The 19,442-nt window shown below is 39.0% G+C and overlaps 1 protein-coding gene and 1 non-coding gene across 2 annotated transcripts in view; one reads left to right on the top strand and one right to left on the bottom strand.

Annotated features, from left to right (window-relative positions):
* Positions 1-19,442, top strand: part of GREB1L (GREB1 like retinoic acid receptor coactivator) — a 186,854-nt gene that overhangs the window by 92,649 nt on the left and 74,763 nt on the right. Inside the window, exons 7-8 of the mRNA XM_081562755.1 lie at positions 3,573-3,749; positions 5,811-5,933. Coding sequence (XP_081418881.1) covers positions 3,573-3,749; positions 5,811-5,933 — 300 coding nt within the window. The remainder of the gene's footprint in view (positions 1-3,572; positions 3,750-5,810; positions 5,934-19,442) is intronic.
* On the bottom strand, positions 18,628-18,730 carry LOC145535008 (U6 spliceosomal RNA). The gene has a single exon (XR_014075175.1). It is a non-coding gene; the product is annotated as a U6 spliceosomal RNA (small nuclear RNA).

The raw sequence follows: 19,442 nt of genomic DNA, 5'->3' as shown, positions 1-19,442 counted from the left end.
TGGTTCTGGAAGAACACCTTTTTGTTGTTGGAAACCTTTTTAGCACTTTAAAAGCATCAAAGTTTTATCAAGTGGAACAGTGCATATGTGGTTCTGACTACAAACATAGAAAAATCTCTTATAATGCTTTTTTGCTCAATGCCTTTTCTTCATGACTAGAGGAATCCTCTCAGAATGTCATGGAAAGGGCACAGAAAAGACCATCCGAATAATAGATTTTATAATCCTTTGTAATCAGGAATATGAAACCAAAGGCTGCGGAATTAGAACTGGGTTTAAGTCCCAGATTTGCTACTTAGCACTTTAAGAACTTGAGCAAGCTACTTATATTCTTGACGTCTCAGATTCCTCATTTACTGGTATATAAAGAAACCAATAATGCCTATCTTGCAGGGTTATAATGATCAAAGGGGTGATGTTTATAAGGTACCTAATGGCACAGTGCCTGGCACATACTTGCTCTTTAAATGGTAATTATTCTGCCATTCTATCATATTTATTAAATACCCTTATAGACATGGGACTTTGTTTAATAATTTTTTATTAACCACTCCTCCAAGTAAAAGTGCAGTGCCACAAAATGGTAAAAGTTTTCTCTTAGCACAATGAGATTTTTATATGTTCATTACTCTATTGTGGAAAAGTTAGTATTCATCTAACATTTCTTACTTAAGATGAATGATTTTAGTATGCATTAAAATATAGTGGGGGGAATTCCCTGGCAGTCCAGTGGTTAGGGCTCTACACGCTCACTGCTGAGGGCCCAGGTTCAATCCCTGGTCAGGGAATTAGTACCCACAAGCCATGTGGCACAGCCAAAAAAATATATAAAAATAAATAAAATTTTTAAAAAAGGCTTAGTGGGAAATTTTTTTTAAACTTAAAATATTCTAGAATCCTTGTGGACTCCAGTAGCAATTTGTCTAAATTTTTATATAGATTATGCAGATTCCAAAGTCTATGAGGGAACTGATTTTAAAATAAATCGATCCATTTGGCAGTGCATATGCCCCACATTTCCCATGCAGCTGAAAGATCTGATTGCTAGAAAAACTAGAAAGGTAATTTGGCTGCAAGAGATATTATTTTTTTGTGATAGTGACAGCATGAACTTTGATTCTCTCTTGAATCATAGTTAATACAGAAACCATACAGAGTTTTACAAACGGACTGTAGCAGTCTTACTCTTTTATATTGCTAATTCTCATCATGAGTATGAAGTTTCTCTTCTTTGAAGATTATCCAGATCCATTGCTTTTCTTCCTCCTTACACTCTTTTGCTTTTCACCTCAGGGAATAGGTAGAGGAAAAGAGGTAAACTCTAACCCCAATAATTTTTTAATTCTAATTCTCACATTAATCTTTTATGAACCACTTGGCTTGGACCTTTGAGATAAGCCTCATTTTTGACACTGTTTTTATTTCAGCTGAAGATTCTTATATTTATTGTGTTTTGAGTTTGTTGCAACTGCCTCATAGGTCAGCCAATTTTCCATCAAGGCATAATGATCATATCAGGAAGTAAGGTCCATGGAGGCCATGGTTTTGTCTTCCTTGTTCAGTGCTAAAAACCTGGTACCCAAAATAGTGCCAGCACATAGTAGAGTACAGATATTTGTTGGATGGATGGATGGACAGGTAGATAGATGCATGGATGCATGGATACATGGATGGATGAATGGTTAGATGGATAGTTGACTTTAGGAATTTGGTGAATGAGGCAATCATTGACATCTTTATTTTTTTGGTCTACAGCTCCAAGGTATTAGACAAATAACTAAATGCTCTCAAATGCAACCCATCTCTGAATATGTTTTAAATAATTTATGAAATTATATTAATATTTATATTTATATAAGTGATGACAATAAACTAATTACATAGAATTACTAATTTTATGTAACTGACAAGAAGTTGTGATTATCTTTTATTCACCACTGGTTTTCCAGTGTTTAGCACAATGCCTGGCATATAGGTAGGTGCTCAAATAATCGTTGAATAAATAATAATAAGTTGGACTGCCCATTTCTAAATGTTCTGAATTGATTGTCAGCATTCTGAGATTGGGACATTATAAGATAATTTTTCTTGAATCCTGTGGTCCTTCTTTTCTTATATACCTTTGTTAATTATAAAACAGGTTCATTTGGGGATTTAAAGAGTGTATTATTCCATCAGTGAATTTATTTTCAGTAATTTATTTATACAGAGAAACATTTTGTTTACCCAATTTGTAACGCCCTTGTTTGACAATATGACTGAACCTATGAGATGTTCTCACAACTCACAAGCAGAAGAACTCACTCTCTTATTGTCCACTTTTCTACGTAGTGAGGGAGGTTGGAACATTGATTTCCAATCAAGCAAAGTGTGGGTTCTCATCCTCCCAGCCTTCTCCATTTCTTCCTCTTTCCATGTCCTCTGTTCCAGGAACAACATTGAAATTCTTATTCTGTTTGATTAACCTGAGTGAGAATTGTTTGGATGTTACGTCTAAAGGGATGAGCTGGTTCGAATAAAAGTTGAATAGAGAGGAAATGGGAATCTCAGGAAACTTGTGCCAAAAAGTACAACTGGATCTCATAGAAACTAGGACATGAACAATGCCCTGAGTTTACACATCTCTGTTTGTGCTCCCCTATCTGGAGACCAGTTTCCTCTTCACGATTCCAGTCTGCTCTCTCCCACACCCTAGCTGGCATAGCCCTGATTTGGGTTCAAATTTTACAAAACTTTACATATCCAGGGTCCAGTATCATCTGACCGATTCTTTTTGTATTTATTTCAAAATTCCAGGAGAGAGACTGACTGTCCAAGATGGGGTCAGATGATGGTCCACAGTCTAATCAGCTGTGGCCATGGAGTCAAGTCCACATGGTGGGTAGGATGGAGAACCAGGGCCAGTAGGTTAAGAAGGAAATATGGGGCTTCCCTGGTGGCTCAGTGGTAAAGAATCCACCTGCTAGTGCAGGAGACATGGGTTCCATCGCTGAGCCGGGAAGATCCCACATGCTGTGGAGCGACTAAGCCTGTGTGCCACAGCTATTGAGCCTGTGCTCTAGAGCCCAGGAGCTGCGACTACTGAAGCCTGTGCGCCCAGAGCCCGTGCTCCACAATAAGAGAAACCACTGCAGTGAGGAACCTGTGCACCCCAGCTAGAGAGTAGCCCCTGCTCGCCGCAACTGGAGAAAAGCCTGTGCAGCAACAAAGACCCAGCGCAGCCAAAAACAAATAAAATTTTTACAAAAGAAGGGAATTTGTAAGGAGGAAATAATAGGTATCTCTAGGTCCAGTATTTTTCGTATTTTTGTGTCAGCTGTATAAATTCTATCATATGATGTTATCCATTCTATTCCCTTAATCATTATCCCTTTAGAGCATTTAAAAATTATTTCATCTTTCACTGTTATAATTGCTAAATTTTTTGCCCCTATTTTTTTTCCTTTGAATTATTTCCTTGAAATTAGGAAGTTAACAGGCCAAAGAGTGAGTATTTCTATCCTTTTTGTGTATAAAATTTAAGTATTATAACAACATGCAAGGCCACCAGTAACTGTTTTACTTCATTTCAGGGTTTTCTGGAAACTGTATCGGCTGTGGAGAAAGAGGATTTCGGTATTTCACGGAATTTTCCAACCACATAAACTTGAAGCTCACCACCCAGCCAAAGAAGCAGAAGCACTTAAAGTACTACCTAGTCAGAAGCTCCCAGGGTGTACTGTCGAAGGGACCTCTTATCTGCTGGAAAGGTAGCGTCAGCTTCTGGGGGTGGGAAGGGAATGTGAGTGTTAGGATATTGACAAGTGACCTGTGACCCATATGGGGTTCAGAATCCAGGTGTGGAATAGATAAATACCCCAAGTTCAGAAGACTATGCCAAAATGTAAAGCCCCTGACAGGTTATTTGACTTGCTTCATTTTTTTTTTTTTTGGCTGCTTCACGTAGCCTGTGGGATCTTAGTTCCCTAATCAGGGAAGGAACCCACTCTCTCTGCAGTGGAGGCAGATCCTTAACCACTGAACCACCAAGGAAGTCCCTTGACTTGCTGCTTTTCATTTTTAATAGAAGCTATTTATATTTCTCATTGCATTTATCTCTTAGGGGTGTGGAATACATCTCTTGAGGTGGGGGGGATGGACTCTTCCTAGCTCTTCTATCATTTAGTGTGCATGCCTGCTCAGTCGCTCCATTGTGTCCAACTCTTTGTAACCCCATGGACTGCAGCACAGCAGGCTTTCCTGTCCTTCGCTATCTCCCCGAGTTTGCTCAAATTCATGTCTATTGAGTCGGTGATGCTATCTAACCATCTCATCTTCTGGCGCCCCCTTTTCCTTTTGCCTTCAATCTTTCCCAGCATCAGGGTGTTTTCCAGTGAGTCAACTCTTTGCATCAGATGACCAAAGTATTGGAGCTTTAGCTTCAGCATCAGTCCTTCCAATGAATATTCAGGGCTGATTTCTTTTAGAATTGATGGGCTTGATCTCCTTACTGTCCAAGGGACTCTCAAGAGTCGTCTCCAACATCACAGTTCAACAGCATCAGTTCTTTGGCGCTCAGCTTTCTTTATAGACCAACTCTCACATCCATACATGACTACTGGAAAAACCATAACTTTGACTATACCGACCTTTGTCGGCAAAGTGACGACACTTTGTGTTGACACAGAGTGATGACTATTTTATGGTTGCATAAAGTATCTTTAAGTTTTTACTTAGTGCTCAGTGACAATTCATCTTTCTGGTAAAGAATTACATTTTTGAAATAGTTTGTGACACAATGATCCTGGTGACTTCTGGAACCTCACATTTATAGCCATTGCTATTTTGGAATTGTATTTATGTATATAATGTCAAATACATATTTGTATACAATATACCTAACATGGAGATATCCTTTTCGGCCAAAATATAGTAGCTCTTCAAGGTAGGTCATAGCATAGAAGTTTGCAGAAAACTGCATCTACATTTTGCATGTCTCCAATAAACTTGGAAGCTCTCTAAAGGACCCACTATAATTAACTTTGTCATTTACAACCATTTATATTTCTTTTTCACCTGCTACCTTTAAATACTAATACAGTACAACATATAGTATAAATTGGTTGGAAGTTACAGCCACACAGGTTGTCACAATATTTGCTATCTACCTGAATCAGTACAAAGTATTATTAAAATACTACACCAAAGCCCAATTAATACTGGCTCATTTAAAATGAAGCTTAGTGTTGCACGATCAGTAATTACTTTGAATAATATCTGCCAGTTTCTTTTAATAAGAACTGAGAATAGTAAGAATTTGAGAATTTCTAATTTTTCTCCTCTCCTTACAAATTTTTCTTTGCTTCTGTTTCTGAACATAAATTAAGGTTGAAGGGAGCCTAGGAGGCTCCAAATCTAGGTTACTATTCTGCACTGAAATCAGTCCTGGACAGGAGATTAACTGATGCTTGAAAGCTTACTGAGTTTTTATGAATTATTGATATTTTAACCTCAGTCTTACCCATAAAACTAGCACGATTATATTGGTTATGAGTAATTTTTCTCCTGGGAACCAGTCTGTGCATAACAAAAAAGTCAAGCTGTTCTAAGGAACAAAATCATCTCTTTGTTTTCCAAACATGGCCCTAGGAAGACAAATTATGTTCACCAGCTTGGACGTTCTGTTGGAGTCAGGATTGGGGCAGGGGGATCTCTTAAAGAAAGTGGCTGCCCCTTGAGGAGCAGGAGTTTATTTTAGAGATTTTGTGGATTGTGGCTCCATCACTTGTTTTAACAGAATATTGTTCCCTATGATTCTTATTCCTTCCTAGAATGTAGAAGCCGACAATCCTCTACCACTTGCCACTCCATTAAACCAAACTCTTCAGTGTCATCAACTGTGACCCCAGAAAATGGCACAACTAATGGATACAAATCAGGATTCATTCAGACAGGTATGGGTTATTTTTCGCAGTTTCAAGCAGCAGATGTATATTTATTGAGGCATTTTAAACTTACTGTTGGCTGATTTGAACAAAGATTTATTTATTTATTTTTTTATTTTTATTTTTTTATATTGTATTGGTTTTGCCATACATTGACATGAATCCGCCATTGAGTTATTATTCGAATTAGAACTCAGCATTGAGATGGGTCAGTCTGTGGGTGACCAGGGCCCCAAATCCCAAACAGCACTGCCAATGCCAGGCAAGGCATGGAGACAGGAACTGACAGTTGGTAGAGAATTTAGCTCAAGCTTAGGACCTGTGTCTAGAGGAGTCTGACAGGAGGCAGTGAGTAGAAATACAGCCATGAGAGAAGTTTGCGTCATAGCTATGAGGTGGCATTTATTGAGGGTATTCTCATGAAGACTGGGGTGCTAGGATAAGGCTCTAACTAGGCTTGCTCAACATTATATTGAGTATTACAAACCAACCTGGATACAAACTAAAATCCCAAAGCAGGACTGAAGATCACAATGGAAGAATCTAGGATCTAGTTTCAGGTAGTACAAGATTGCAGCTTGGTTACAAATAACCAGATAAAATCTTAGTACCTGAAGCCATGTTACAGTATCAGAGCAGGGTCAACAGAATGGCTAATCTGATAACTGAGCAGATAAGCCACTAGTCTAAAACTTCTGAGAATTCCCCTAGTGTGGAGGCCTGCACTCAGGTCAGGATAATACTCCAGGGGGACTTGATGTTTCTGGGTGGCCGAAGGGCTGGAGGGCTGTAACTGAAGAGATCCCTGCAGATAGTATTTGAGAAAATTTTTCAGAACCAGCCTAGGTTGTATCTTAGGCAAGAAGAAAAGTATTTCAAAAGTATGAGTGAATTTTTTTTTCAGTTCACTTGTATTTTGGAAAGTATTATTTTACCCACAAACCTCATAGCATATGTGCTCTGCCAGAGTTCACTCAACCACAACAAGTTGGAAAAAAGGCTGTCTTTCTTCATTGCACTACTTGGCATTTCTCTTCCAAATGTATGTGAAATTTTGATGAGCTGGTAAGTGGTTTCCACTTATTTTCAAGATAGAAGTGATTATTGGAATATATTAGTAACAACTGCAGTGATAATGAAGATGACTTTATTTGGGGACATTTCTTGCTATGTGTCTGGACTCAGCAAAAACCATTTCATCCCGGATTTTAAGTCTAGCCTTTAAACTGTCCAAGAGATTTATATAAAGGCTGTCATTTAAGAGAGAAGAGAATATTCTAAATTCTCATTTAGAATAAATGAGAGAACATCATGTCACTAGGTATTCAAGTACGGAAAAAGTTGGCATTTGGCTCTTGGCACTGAAATATTAGCTTTCATTACAATGATGTCTCCTCCTACAATTTTAGTAATTTGATTCTGCAGTATATCTTCTGCCATTAGAACTTGGGTCTAATGAAATGAAATTTTAAAACTACAGCATTAGTAGTGAATGCTTACTTCATTCCAACAGAAACTTACAGTGTGTTTATTACATTCCCAGGCCCTTGTCAGATGCTATAAGGCAGGGTTCCGGTACTTGATTGTTGGCTCCAATGATTTAAAAATCACTCAAATAAGGGATAAAAGCAATAAAACATGTTACCTTTCAAAAGGGAGAGGTGAATATATATAAATAACTAGTCATACCTGAAAATAATGAAAAGATACTGAAATATTAATAATAAATAGTGAAATGTTAATTAGCATTTTAATTATGCAGAAATATATTTTGAAAATGAAAATTGCTCCAAATAGAGGAATTCAAGATTGAGGCTTTATTTAGCAAAGGCTCCTTCAGTTGTCACAACTGACTTATAGTGGACACAAGTGACCAAGTGCTATGTCAATATTCTTGTGTATCCCTTGTTGAGGGGAGAATGGTAATTTGACCATGAAATTAGCTATTAATTTTAGGTGCAATCCAGAGAATTTAATAGAAGATGGTGCCTTTAAGGGTAAGATTTTGTGTCTAAAATTTTCTTCTTGACAAATATTTATGGAGTCTTCAACAATAATTTTTTTCGATGTATTTTGAAAGTAATAGACTGCAAGAATTTTATACCAGCCTATATTATCATTTCAAACATTAAGAGTATGCAGCATCTCCTTAGCTGATAGAGATTTACCCTCCTGTAGGAGATTGCCTTCTTAATCTGCAATCAATGACTGCCTGTAATCAGCATTTCTTAGCCTGAAATGTAAGCACACTTTTAGCAAAGTATTTGCTAAAGCACACAAATAAAGAAGGTATTTGAAGATGGGATTAATTTACTATTTACACAGCTTTGTCTTTCATTCCAACTGCCAAGCTCTGGACATTCTGTTCTGGCTGGCTTGCTGCTTTATCTTTTGCATATTTTCTTTCAACATATTTGTGTCATTGATAATTCAAATTTTAGCCAACAATTCTGGTAAAATATTTTATGGTTTTGACTGAAGGTGGCTACATAGTTACTACCTATATAGTACACACATACTGCACACACACACACATACACACACGTATGTGTTTTGTGTTTAATAAGGACAGGAATTCAAGAATAAGATCCTGGAAGCTGTGTGGTACAGCCAGAAATAAAGAGGGGCGGGGGGAAAGAATAGATGAAAAAAATCTTTGCCTAACACAAAATTTTCCATATTTTTTTCCTAAAAGTTTTATTGTTTTATCTCTTGCATTAGTCATTTTGAGTTAATTTTTGTGTGTCATGTGAGTTGAGCCTCTAAGTTCAACTGTTCACATGTGGATATCCAATTGCTCCAGCATCACCAGTTGAACAGATTGTCTTTTTGTCAGTGAATTTCACTTATCAAGAATCAATTGATTATAAATAAAAGGATTTATTTCTGGGCAAATTGATAAAATGGACCTCCTCAAAATTCAAAGCTTTTACACTTCAAAAGACAATATTAAGGGAATGAAAAGACAAGTGATAGACTAGAAAAGATACTTGCAAAACACATATTTAATAAAGGATTTATATCCAGAATTTATGAAGAACTCTTACAATTCAGTAACAAGATGACAATGCAATCAAAACATGGGGAAAAGATTTGGAACAGACATTTCTTCAGAAAACAGATGCAAATAGTTAATAATCACATAAAAGATGCTCAACGTCATTAGTCATTAGGGAAATACAAATCAAAGCTGTAATGAGATATTAATGTTAATATTACCCCCATCTACCCAGGAGAAATAAAGACATGTTCTTCCAAAAACTTGCACACAAATGCTTATATAGCAGCATTGTTCATTCAGTTGAAAACTGGAAACAACCTAAATGTCAATCATCTCATGAACAAATAGACAAAATTGTGTATCCATAAAATAGAATATCATTCAGCAATATTTAAAGAGCAAGCTACTAATACGTGCTATCGTTTATCATGAAGGAACTTCAAAAACACTGTGCTAAGTGAAAGAAACTAGTCAAAAGAGATCATGTATTATATGGTTTCGTTTATATGAAATGTTCAGAAAAGGCAAATTACTAGAGATAGGAAATAGATTAGTGGTTGCCTGGGGCAAGGAGGGAATGGAAATTAACTGAAAGTGGGCGTGAGGTTTCCTGTTGGGGGATGGAAATGTTCCAAAACTGGTTTATGGTGATGGTGGCACTGTTTGGGCAAGTTTCTAGAAATCACTGAACTGTCCATTTGAATTGAGTAAGCTTTATGATAGTTAAAATATACCTCAGTAAAGCTGGGGAGGGGAGATTAAAAAGCTGCTCTAAGACAAAGGTGAAATCATTTGGAATGGCAACATTTCTCCCTGGGTTGAATCCAGTCTAATTTACTGAGTGTCTTCTTCAGAATGAGCACTGTTTCTGACCAAACAGGGCTTGGAGTCTTTGAGTCCTGGTGTTCAAATACTGTTCCCGCTGTTTATTGGCTCAGGCTTGGGAGATGCCACTCAGTTGTTGTGTCTGGATTTTCTCATTTGTAAAACTGAAAATAATAATAATACCTATTTTGCAACTAAGGATTAATTCAGCCTTGCTATTATACTTCTAATTGTGTGCCAAAACCACAATAACCACGATGGTGTGATCATTCACCTAGAGCCAGACATCCTGGAATGCGAAGTCAAGTGGGCCTTAGGAAGCATCACTATGAACAAAGCTAGTGGAGGTGATGGAATTCCAGTGGAGCTATTTCAAATACTAAAAGCTGATGCTGTGAAAGTGTTGCATTCAATGTCAGCAAACCTGGAAAACTCAGCAGTGGCCACAGAACTGGAAAATGGCAGTTGTCATTCCAATCCCCAAAAAAGGCAATGCCAAAGAATGTTCAAACTACCTCACAATTGCACTCATCTCACATGCTAGCAAAGTAATGCTTAAAATTCTCCAAGCCAGGCTTCCACAGTACGTGAACCGGGAACTTCCAGATGTTCAAGCTGGATTTAGAAAAGGCAGAGGAACCAGAGATCAAATTGCCAACATCTGCTGGATCCTTGAAAAAGCAAGAGAATTTCAGAAAAACATCTACTTTTGCTTTATTGACTACACCAAAGCCTTTGACTGTGTGGATCACAACAAACTGTGGATAATTCTTAAAGAGATGGGAATACTAGACCACCTGACCTGCCTCCTGAGAAATCTGTATGCAGGTCAAGAAGCAACAGTTAGAACTGAACATGGAACAACAGACTGGTTCCAAATCGGGAAAGGAGTATGTCAAGGCTATATACTGACACCATGCTTATTTAACTTATATGCAGAGTACATCATATGAAATGCTGGGCTGGATGAAGCACAAGCTGGAATCAGCAAGACTGCCGGGAGAAATATCAATAACCTCAGATATGCAGTTGACACCACCTTTATGGCAGAAAGTGAAGAAGAACTAAAGGGCATCTTGATGAAAGTGAAAGAGGAGAGTGAAAAAGTTGGCTTAAAATTCAACATTCAGAAAACTAAGATCATGGCATCCAGTCCCATCACTTCATGGCAAATAGATGGGGAAACAATGGAAACAGTGGCTGACTTTATTTTGGGGGGCTCCCAAATCACTGCAGATGGTGACTGCAGCCATGAAATTAAAAGACGCTTGCTCCTTGTAAGAAAAGCTATGAGCAACCTAGACAGCATATTAAAAAGCAGAGACATTACTTTGCCAACAAAGGTCCATCTAGTCAAGGCTATGGTTTTTCCAGTAGTCATGTATGGATGTGAGAGTTGGACTAGAAACAAAGCTGAGTGCCGAAGAATTGATGCTTTTGAACTGTGGTGTTGAAGAAGACTCTCAAGAGTACCTTGGACTGCAAGGAGATCCAACCAGTCAATCCTACAGGAAATCAGTCCTGAATATTCATTGGAAGGACTAATGCTGAAGCTGAAACTCCAATACTTTGGCCACCTGATGCGAAGAACTGACTCATTGGAAAAGACCGTGATACTGGGAAAAATTGAAGGCAGGAGGAGAAGGGGATGACAGAGGATGAGATGGTTGGATGGCATCACTGATGTGATGGACATGAGTTTGAATAGGCCCCGGGAGTTGGTGATGGACAGGGAAGCCTGGTGTGCTGCAGTCCATGGGGTCGCAGAGTTGGACACTACTGAGAGACTGAACTGAACTGAACTGTGTGCCATTCCCCCAATTATGATTTATTAACCATCTATATTCTTTTTAAAATAATTTTTATTTATTTATTTTGGGGTCTTTTATTTTTTATGTTTAGGTCTTCGTTACTGCAAGAGGGCTTTCTCTAGTTGTGGTGTGTGGGCTTTTCATTGCGATGGCTTCTCTTGTTGCGGAGCACGGGCTCTAGGCCCACGGGCTCAGTAGTTGTGGTGCATGGGCTTAGTTGCTCTGCAGCATGTGGAGTCTTCCTGGACCAGGGATGGAACCCATGTCCTCTGCATTGGAAGGTAGATCTTAACCACTGGACCACCAGAGAAGTCGTCATGTATATTTTTTTATATGCTAGAAACTGTAGGCTCATTTTATTTATCCCTCTACACCCTAGTTCCTGGCAAATGCCTGGAAATATTTTTGAATTCCATTTTTATTTAAATTTTAAATTAGCATTTGTGGGATTGTTAATTTGCTCACATGTACTCGTTTTCCAAATGAAGATGGTGTGCTCATCTACCATTAGAAGGAAAAATTAGCTTGTAAGGGGGGATAGAGATGGGCCACCTAAGCTCTGCCCCTGGGACTGATAGTGTCATTTTTAAGAAGATGCTATTAGGCAGGACCTGATATGACTCTATGACTGTCTTAGGCCCTGGATACATTTGCCTAAAGTATTTAAAGTTCTATTTTATGGCTGCATTAGTATTAATATAAAGATGAATATGCATGCGTGCCATGTATGTGTCAAGTCACTTCAGTTGTATCCGACTCTTTGTGACCCTGTGGACTGTAGCTTGCCAGGCTCCTCTGTCCATGGAATTCTTCAGGCAAGAATTCTGGAGTGGGTTGCCATGTTGTCCTCCAGGGGAATCTGCCTGACCCAGGGATCGAATTGCATCTCTTATGTCTCCTGCATTGGCAGGTGGGTTCTTTACCGCTAGCGCCACCTGGGAAGCCCCAAAGATGAATATATTAACATTAAATGTTAAGACACTTTCTTTGACCAAACGTTCATCTTTTTCTTCTAATTTTAAAAGAAATTAAAACATTTACATGAATGCCTAAAAGTGTTAATGGACCTGAGGCACTGTGCCTTCTCTGCCTAGGGAAGAAGTTAACCATGTTATTGGAAACGGATATACAGTCCATGAAGCAGGGTTTTCCTCTAGATGAGCAACTGATGGCTCAAAGTAATGTAAACACCTTACTGTCTTATGCTTGTGTATTAAACTGATAAGGACAGATGCTACACTTAATCTTAGCCAGGAGGATGAGAAGTGATTATGCTTCTGTATTAAAGGCAGAACAATAAGAAATGAAAGGACTGGCCCTATCATATATCAGTCTCATGAAGCTTTCCTAATAAAGACAGCATGGAGTTGGTGCGGGGATAGCGAGAGAGCAGCAAAACAGGTTGGAAAGTCCCCAAACAGATTCCTAGGACAAGTGGGTGCTTCCTACTTAACACAGTGACTTGCAGATCAGCAGAACCTTTCCCTTTCAACAAACGATGCTCAGAAGTTGGATATCCCATGTGGAAAAAAAATGAAACTGGACCCCTATTGTTCTCTAGCCACAAAAATCAATTCCGGGTCACTGAAGAATCTAAATGCAGCAGACAGAACTGTCAAGCTTTAAGGAGATATTGTAGATATCTTAAATATAGAGACCAAAAGTGCTGTATCATTTAAGTGTACCTTTCCTCTTTCGATTTGTCCGCTAGCCACTAAACTTCCTTAAGGTCAGACTAAGCAAAGTTCCTCTAGCAGGTTTTTCTAAGCTTAGTTCCTCATGAATATTCAAATTATCCCTTTACCAAAACATTGTCTCCTTTTTCCACATGTGGAACCCCTGGGCTAGCAGATCTGCCCACTCCCAACTAGATTCCGGAAGCACATAGGCTTTTCCTTTACACTGTAGATTCCGTGGGCAGGGATTGTATCTTTGCCTTCTTCCCCTATTCTGTCCCCAGAGCCTGGCATCATATCTGGCCTGCTGAAGCGGCTCAGTAAATATCCAAAGAGGGCATCCTTCTCAGTAAACATCCAAAGAGTAAATGGGAGGGAGAGTGAAGAAAGTCACCGACCAAACTCCTCTGAGACAGGGCTGTAGTGCTTTTGAGACTCCTGCTCACAAAAGAGAAAATGCAACTCTTTAGCAAGTATAAGGAGGAATGGTGCACTTTGTAGAAATAAAGAAACTACAAGTCATAATAATGAAAAGTCATTCATCAGTTATATTAGCCACAATATCCCATCTTAAGTGATAATATACAGTGCTGGCAAGAATATAATAAGACTGACAATCTCAGACAGGTTGATGGAGGTAGACAGAGGTATGAGTTCTTTTTTTATGTATAATTTTTTTATTTGGCTGTGCTCCATCTTCGTTGCTGAGAGGGCTTTTCTCCTGTTTCGGAGAATGCGGATAACTGTCGAGCTGTGGTGCACAGGCTTCTCATTGCAGTAGCTGCTCTTGTTGGGGAGCACGGGCTCTGGGCCTCACGGGCTTTCAGCAGTTGCAGCTCCCAGGCTCTAGAGCACAGGCTCAATAGTTGTGTTTCCTGGGCTTAGCTCTGAGGCAAACGGGATCTTCCCGACCCAGGGATCAAACCCATGTCTCTTCCATTGGCAGGCGGATTCTTTACTACTGAGCCACCAAGGAAGCCTCAATATGACCTTTTAAGAAAGCAGTTTGGCAATATATAACAAGACCATTAAAAATATTTATATCCTCTGCTCTAGTAATCTCACTTCAGAGGCCTTAGCCAAGAAAATAACCTAAAAGGACACTCAAGATATTCACTGCAGTTATCCTTTGGATGAACAGAAAAGAAGCACCCTTTTAATATAGAAACAAAGAAATCATAGCATATTCACAGGACAAAGATGTAAAAAAAAAAAAAAATTAGGACACTGTCCAACCACATAGGAAATAATCCTATTAAGTTTAAAAACAAACAAACAAACAAAACATAATAGGGCTTCCATAGTGGCTGTGTTAAAAAATCCGCCTGTCAGTGTAGGAGACATGGTTTTGATCTCTGGTCCAGGAAGATCCCACATGCCAAGGAGCAACTAATCCCAGGCACAACATCTATTGAGACTGTACTCTAGAGCCTGGAGCCACAACTTCTGAGCCCAGGGGCTGCAACTACTGAAGCCCATGTGCCCTAGAGCCTGTGCTCTGCAACAAGAGAAGCCACTGCAATGAGAAGCCCACCCACCACAACTAGAGAAAAGCCCATGCAGCAACGAAGACCCAGCACAGCCAAACATAAATAAATAAATAAAATTATTTTAAAAAATATTAAACTCTATAGGTATTTTTGTTATATCATGGAAAAAATACTGGGATATAGCCAATTAATTGACAAACAATGTCATGATAGTTTCAGATGCATAGCGAAAGGACTCAGCCACACATATACAGGTATCCATTCTCCCCCAAACCCTGCTCCCATCCAGGCTGGCACATAACATTGAATAGTGTTCCACGTGCTATACAATAGGTCCTTGTCGGTTGTCCATTTTAAATATAGCAGTGTGTATATGACCTTCCCAAACTCCCTAACTGTCCCTTCCTTTTGGTAACCATAAGTTCGTTTTCTAAGTTTGTGAGTCTCTTTCTGTTTTGTAAGTAAGTTCATTTGTATCATTTCCTTTTAGATTCTGCATATAAGGGACGTCATATGGTATTTCAAGAAGTGATATTTTAACATGTTTGTTTCTATTTCTGAGTTTTCCTTTATGTTATATTTTTCATAACTAAGCACTAAAAATTCTCAGGATGAAGTCGAATGTACAGGTCAGCAGAAAAATCTGGTTTTCACTGATCTTTCTTCAGCATTCTGTGTAGGAATAAGGACCAGTACCTGCATCTAAGTTACAGTTAGAAGGTAACAAAACCAGAATTTGAACTTTCTCTGCTTACTATTGACAATTTTATTAGGCAATTGCTGGGTTATACAAAGATGATATTACCTCGAATTCTGTATAATGTTCATAAATTACCTCAAATTTTAAGAACAGAGTAAAAGGCAAGAGAAATGAGAAGGTAAGAGGGGAGGACTAAGGTTGAAAAATCCATGAAGAAAAGAAACAAAATTGGGTAATTTGTAGTGATGTGAATGAACCTAGGGTCTATCATGCACAGTAAAGTAAGTCAGAAAGAGAAAAACAAATATCATATACTCATGCATACATATGGAATCTAGGAAAACGGTACTAATGAACCTATTTGCAGGGCAGAAATAGAGACGCAGATGTAGAGAACAGACTTGTGGACACAGACAGGGAAGGAGAGGCTGGGATGAACTGAGAGAGTAGCATTGACCTATATACACTACCGTGTGTAAAACAGAGAGCTAGTGGGAACCTGCCGTATAGCACAGGGCACAGCTTGGTGCTCTGTGATGACCTAGAGGGGTGGAATGGGGAGGGAGGAGGGAGGCTCAAGAAGGAGGGGATATGTGTATATTATAGCTAATTCACTTTGTCATACTGCAGAACCTACACATTGTAAAGCGATTATACTCCAATTAAAAAAACCATTCCCCCCCAAAAAAAATCCGTGAAGATCAATTCTATATCCACTTTTGGCCAAAATGCATAAAAAGGGACTAAGTTTATCATACCACCTGAAACAACCAGGAAAAAAGAGACAAAACTACATGAAAAACAGTTGTTAGGACACTGTCCTTCAGGCAACAAACAACATTGATTCCTGAGCAATAGGAAGCAAATAATGTGAGTCTTAGCATTGCCCCAGCTTACTTGCCAGCTTCCAGTCCATGATCCAGAGAGGGGGAACTGTGGTGGAGCCCAATAGGTCCCCTAAATTGAGTGGAAGGAACTGAGAGTAAAAGAAGACCCAAAGCAGGTAAAGTTCATTGGACCAAGTACTAGAAGGTAGAGAGCCACACAGAGAGATCCCCAGCATTGTGCAAAAACTTCCCTGAAATGTTCAGTGTAGGGTCAGTTGATGCATGCGTATTTGTAAACTACTGAAGGCTGTATAGTCAAAGCTATGGTTTCTCCAGTAGTCATGTATGAATGTAAGAGTTGGACCATAAGGTTAAGAATTGATGCTTTTGAACTGTAGCACTGGAAAAGACTCTTGAGAGTCCCTTGGACTGCAAGGAGATCAAACCAGTCAATCCTAAAGGAAATCAGTCCTGAATATTCATTGGAGGAACTGATCCTCAAGCTGAAGCTCCAATACTCTGGCTACCTGATGCAAAGAGCTGACCCACTGGAAAAGACCCTGATGCTTGGAAAGATTGAAGGCAGGAGGAGAAGGGGATGACAGAGGATGAGATGGTTGTATGGCATCACCGACTCAATGGACATGAGTGTGAACAAACTCCAGGAGATGGTGAAGGACAGGGAAGCCTGGCGTGCTGCAGTCCATGAGGTTGCAAAGAGTTGGACATGACTGGGTGACTTAACAACAACAACATGAGATCTATCCAGTTCTTTGAGAAATGGGTTAAAATTTTTAAAGCAAATTCTTCTTTTATCCCCACTCATTATTTATTTAAATATTTTGGTGCTACAAATGTACCCTTTGGAATTCGCCCATTAGGGTTTAAGTTCCATGTGCATCTATTGCTGTGTGGCAGACGCTGAGAACACTTAATCTTTCTAAGCCTAGTTCCTCATCTGCAGAACGGAAGCGTGAACTACAGCCACTCCACAGTGTTGTTAGGATTACTTTAGAAAATCCTCAGTTGAGTGGTTGGCATGTAGTGAGTGTACATGACTGCACACACTCATGGGCATTGTGTAAGTTCAGACGTGACTGAGTGACTGAACAACAACAACAACATCAAGGGTGGTAAAAAGTTCCATCCAGAAGAGTGAGAGGGAACATTCACACAGGGCCAGGCTGTTCCCACCAGCTAGGTGGGAAAACCTCACAATTTATCAGGCATTGGATGGAGTACTTGGGAAAGTCTTGTCTCAGTCATGAAGAATACTTAACCCTAGACTGAGCACTACTTCAAAACAGCCTAAAAATATCGAAAAACAAAATCCAAAAGGGTCAAATTTTTTCCAAGCAATTTAACTATCTGGAGGAGGGCATGGCAACCCACTCCAGTATTTTTTTTAATTAAAAAAAAAAGAAAAGTAGAATTTATTAGAGTGGGGGTCACGCCAAGAACAGTGGGCTGCCTTCCTGATAGTCATGGAGAGCCAATGACAAGCATAGGTCATTTGCCTGTTTTTATAGATGGGGAACAAAGGAACAAAGTAGGAATATGTATCTTACCCAATCACTCTAGCATTCTTGCTTGGAGAATCCCACGAACAAAAGGAGTCTGGTGGGCTACAGTCCATAGTGTTGCAGAGTTGGACATGACTGAAGTTACTTAGCATGCACACATGCAATTTAACTGTATTCCAGAATAACTCAAGAATATTTATAGGCAAACTTCCAATTATAAGATAAATAAGTACTAGGGATATAACGTACAATGTGATAACCATAATTAACAGTGCTGTATAATGTATATGAAAGTTGTCAAGACAGAAAATCCTAAGAGTTCTCATCACAAGGAAAAAACTTTTCTTTTTCTTTTATTTTGTATCTATATGAGATGATGACTGTTCATTAAACTTCTTGTGATAATCATTTCATGATATATGTAAGTCAAATATAATGCTGTACACCTTGAACTTATACAATTCCCATGAGTGTGTGCAGGCTCAGACATGTCCAGCTCTTTGTGACCCCATGGACTGTAGCCCACCAGCCTCCTCTGTCCATGGGATTCTTCAGGCAAGAATACTGCAGTGGGCTGCCATTTTCTCCTCCAGGGGATCTTCCCAACCCAGGGATAGAAGCAGAACCTCCTGCATTGGCAGGTGAAATTCTTTACTGCTGAGTCACCTGGGAAGCCCATTGAAAGAGGCAAAGAAACATGATTAATATTGAGGAGACTCATTAATCAATTAAAACCAACCTGGAACTAACAGAGGTGTCAGAATTAGCAGAAAAGGACATCAAAACAGTTATTAAACATATCTCATATGTTCAAGAAGCTAAGTAGACATTGAAGATATTGAAAAGCCCCAAAATGGAATGCTTCGAAAATTTGTGTGTCATCCTTGAGAGGGGCCATTCTAATCTTCTCCGTATCATTCCAGCTTTAGTATATGTGCTGCTGACATGAGCAAAGAATTGTGTTTTAATTAAATGCTAGTCCCGTTAAGTCAGAAGTAAAATATGACTGACATAAATAAATGATGCAGCCTCAGTGTGCATTAGTGGAAATATAATGTCTTATTAGAAGAACATTACTCTAATTGCCAGTGTGAATGTGAAAATAGGTTCAGAGTACTATACTCAGGAAAGAGGCAAATTATGTAGTCTATGTTTAAATATTTATTGGACTGCACCAAGTCTTAGTTGCAGTGACGTGGGATCTAGTTCCCTGTTCAAGGATTGAACCTGGTCCCCTGCATTGGGACTTCAGAGTGTTAGCCACTGGACCACCAGGAAGTCTGTACGGTCTAAGTTTAATACACGTACCAAGGGCAAAAAGAGGGCTTGTAAAGATTTAAAGTCTCAAGCATCTGGAAGCCCCTTAATAAGATTGAGCAAGACAAGTATTTGTTGAATATCTACTGTGTTCTAGGCACTTGCTAAACATGTTAATTGCTACAATGAGGCAAGTTTTAGGGCCATTTTGCCATCACAAAACAGAATCTCAGAAAAGGTTAATATTTGGAAAAAAAAAAAAAAGTAATTGACAAAATGAGAATCCAAAGTCTTTCTACTTGCTACTTAAATGACTCCCTTTAAAAAAAAAATTTTCCCCCCAGTGATCTTGGGCTAACAGATTGAGCTATTGCATAAAGAGGATAAGGAAGTTGTTGCGGCTTTTTT

This window comes from Giraffa tippelskirchi, chromosome 14 (assembly GCF_054371585.1).
Source record: "Giraffa tippelskirchi isolate mGirTip1 chromosome 14, T2T-mGirTip1v1.2.pri, whole genome shotgun sequence".
Classification (NCBI taxonomy): domain Eukaryota; kingdom Metazoa; phylum Chordata; class Mammalia; order Artiodactyla; family Giraffidae; genus Giraffa; species Giraffa tippelskirchi.
This window is presented reverse-complemented; position numbering and strand designations above follow the sequence as displayed.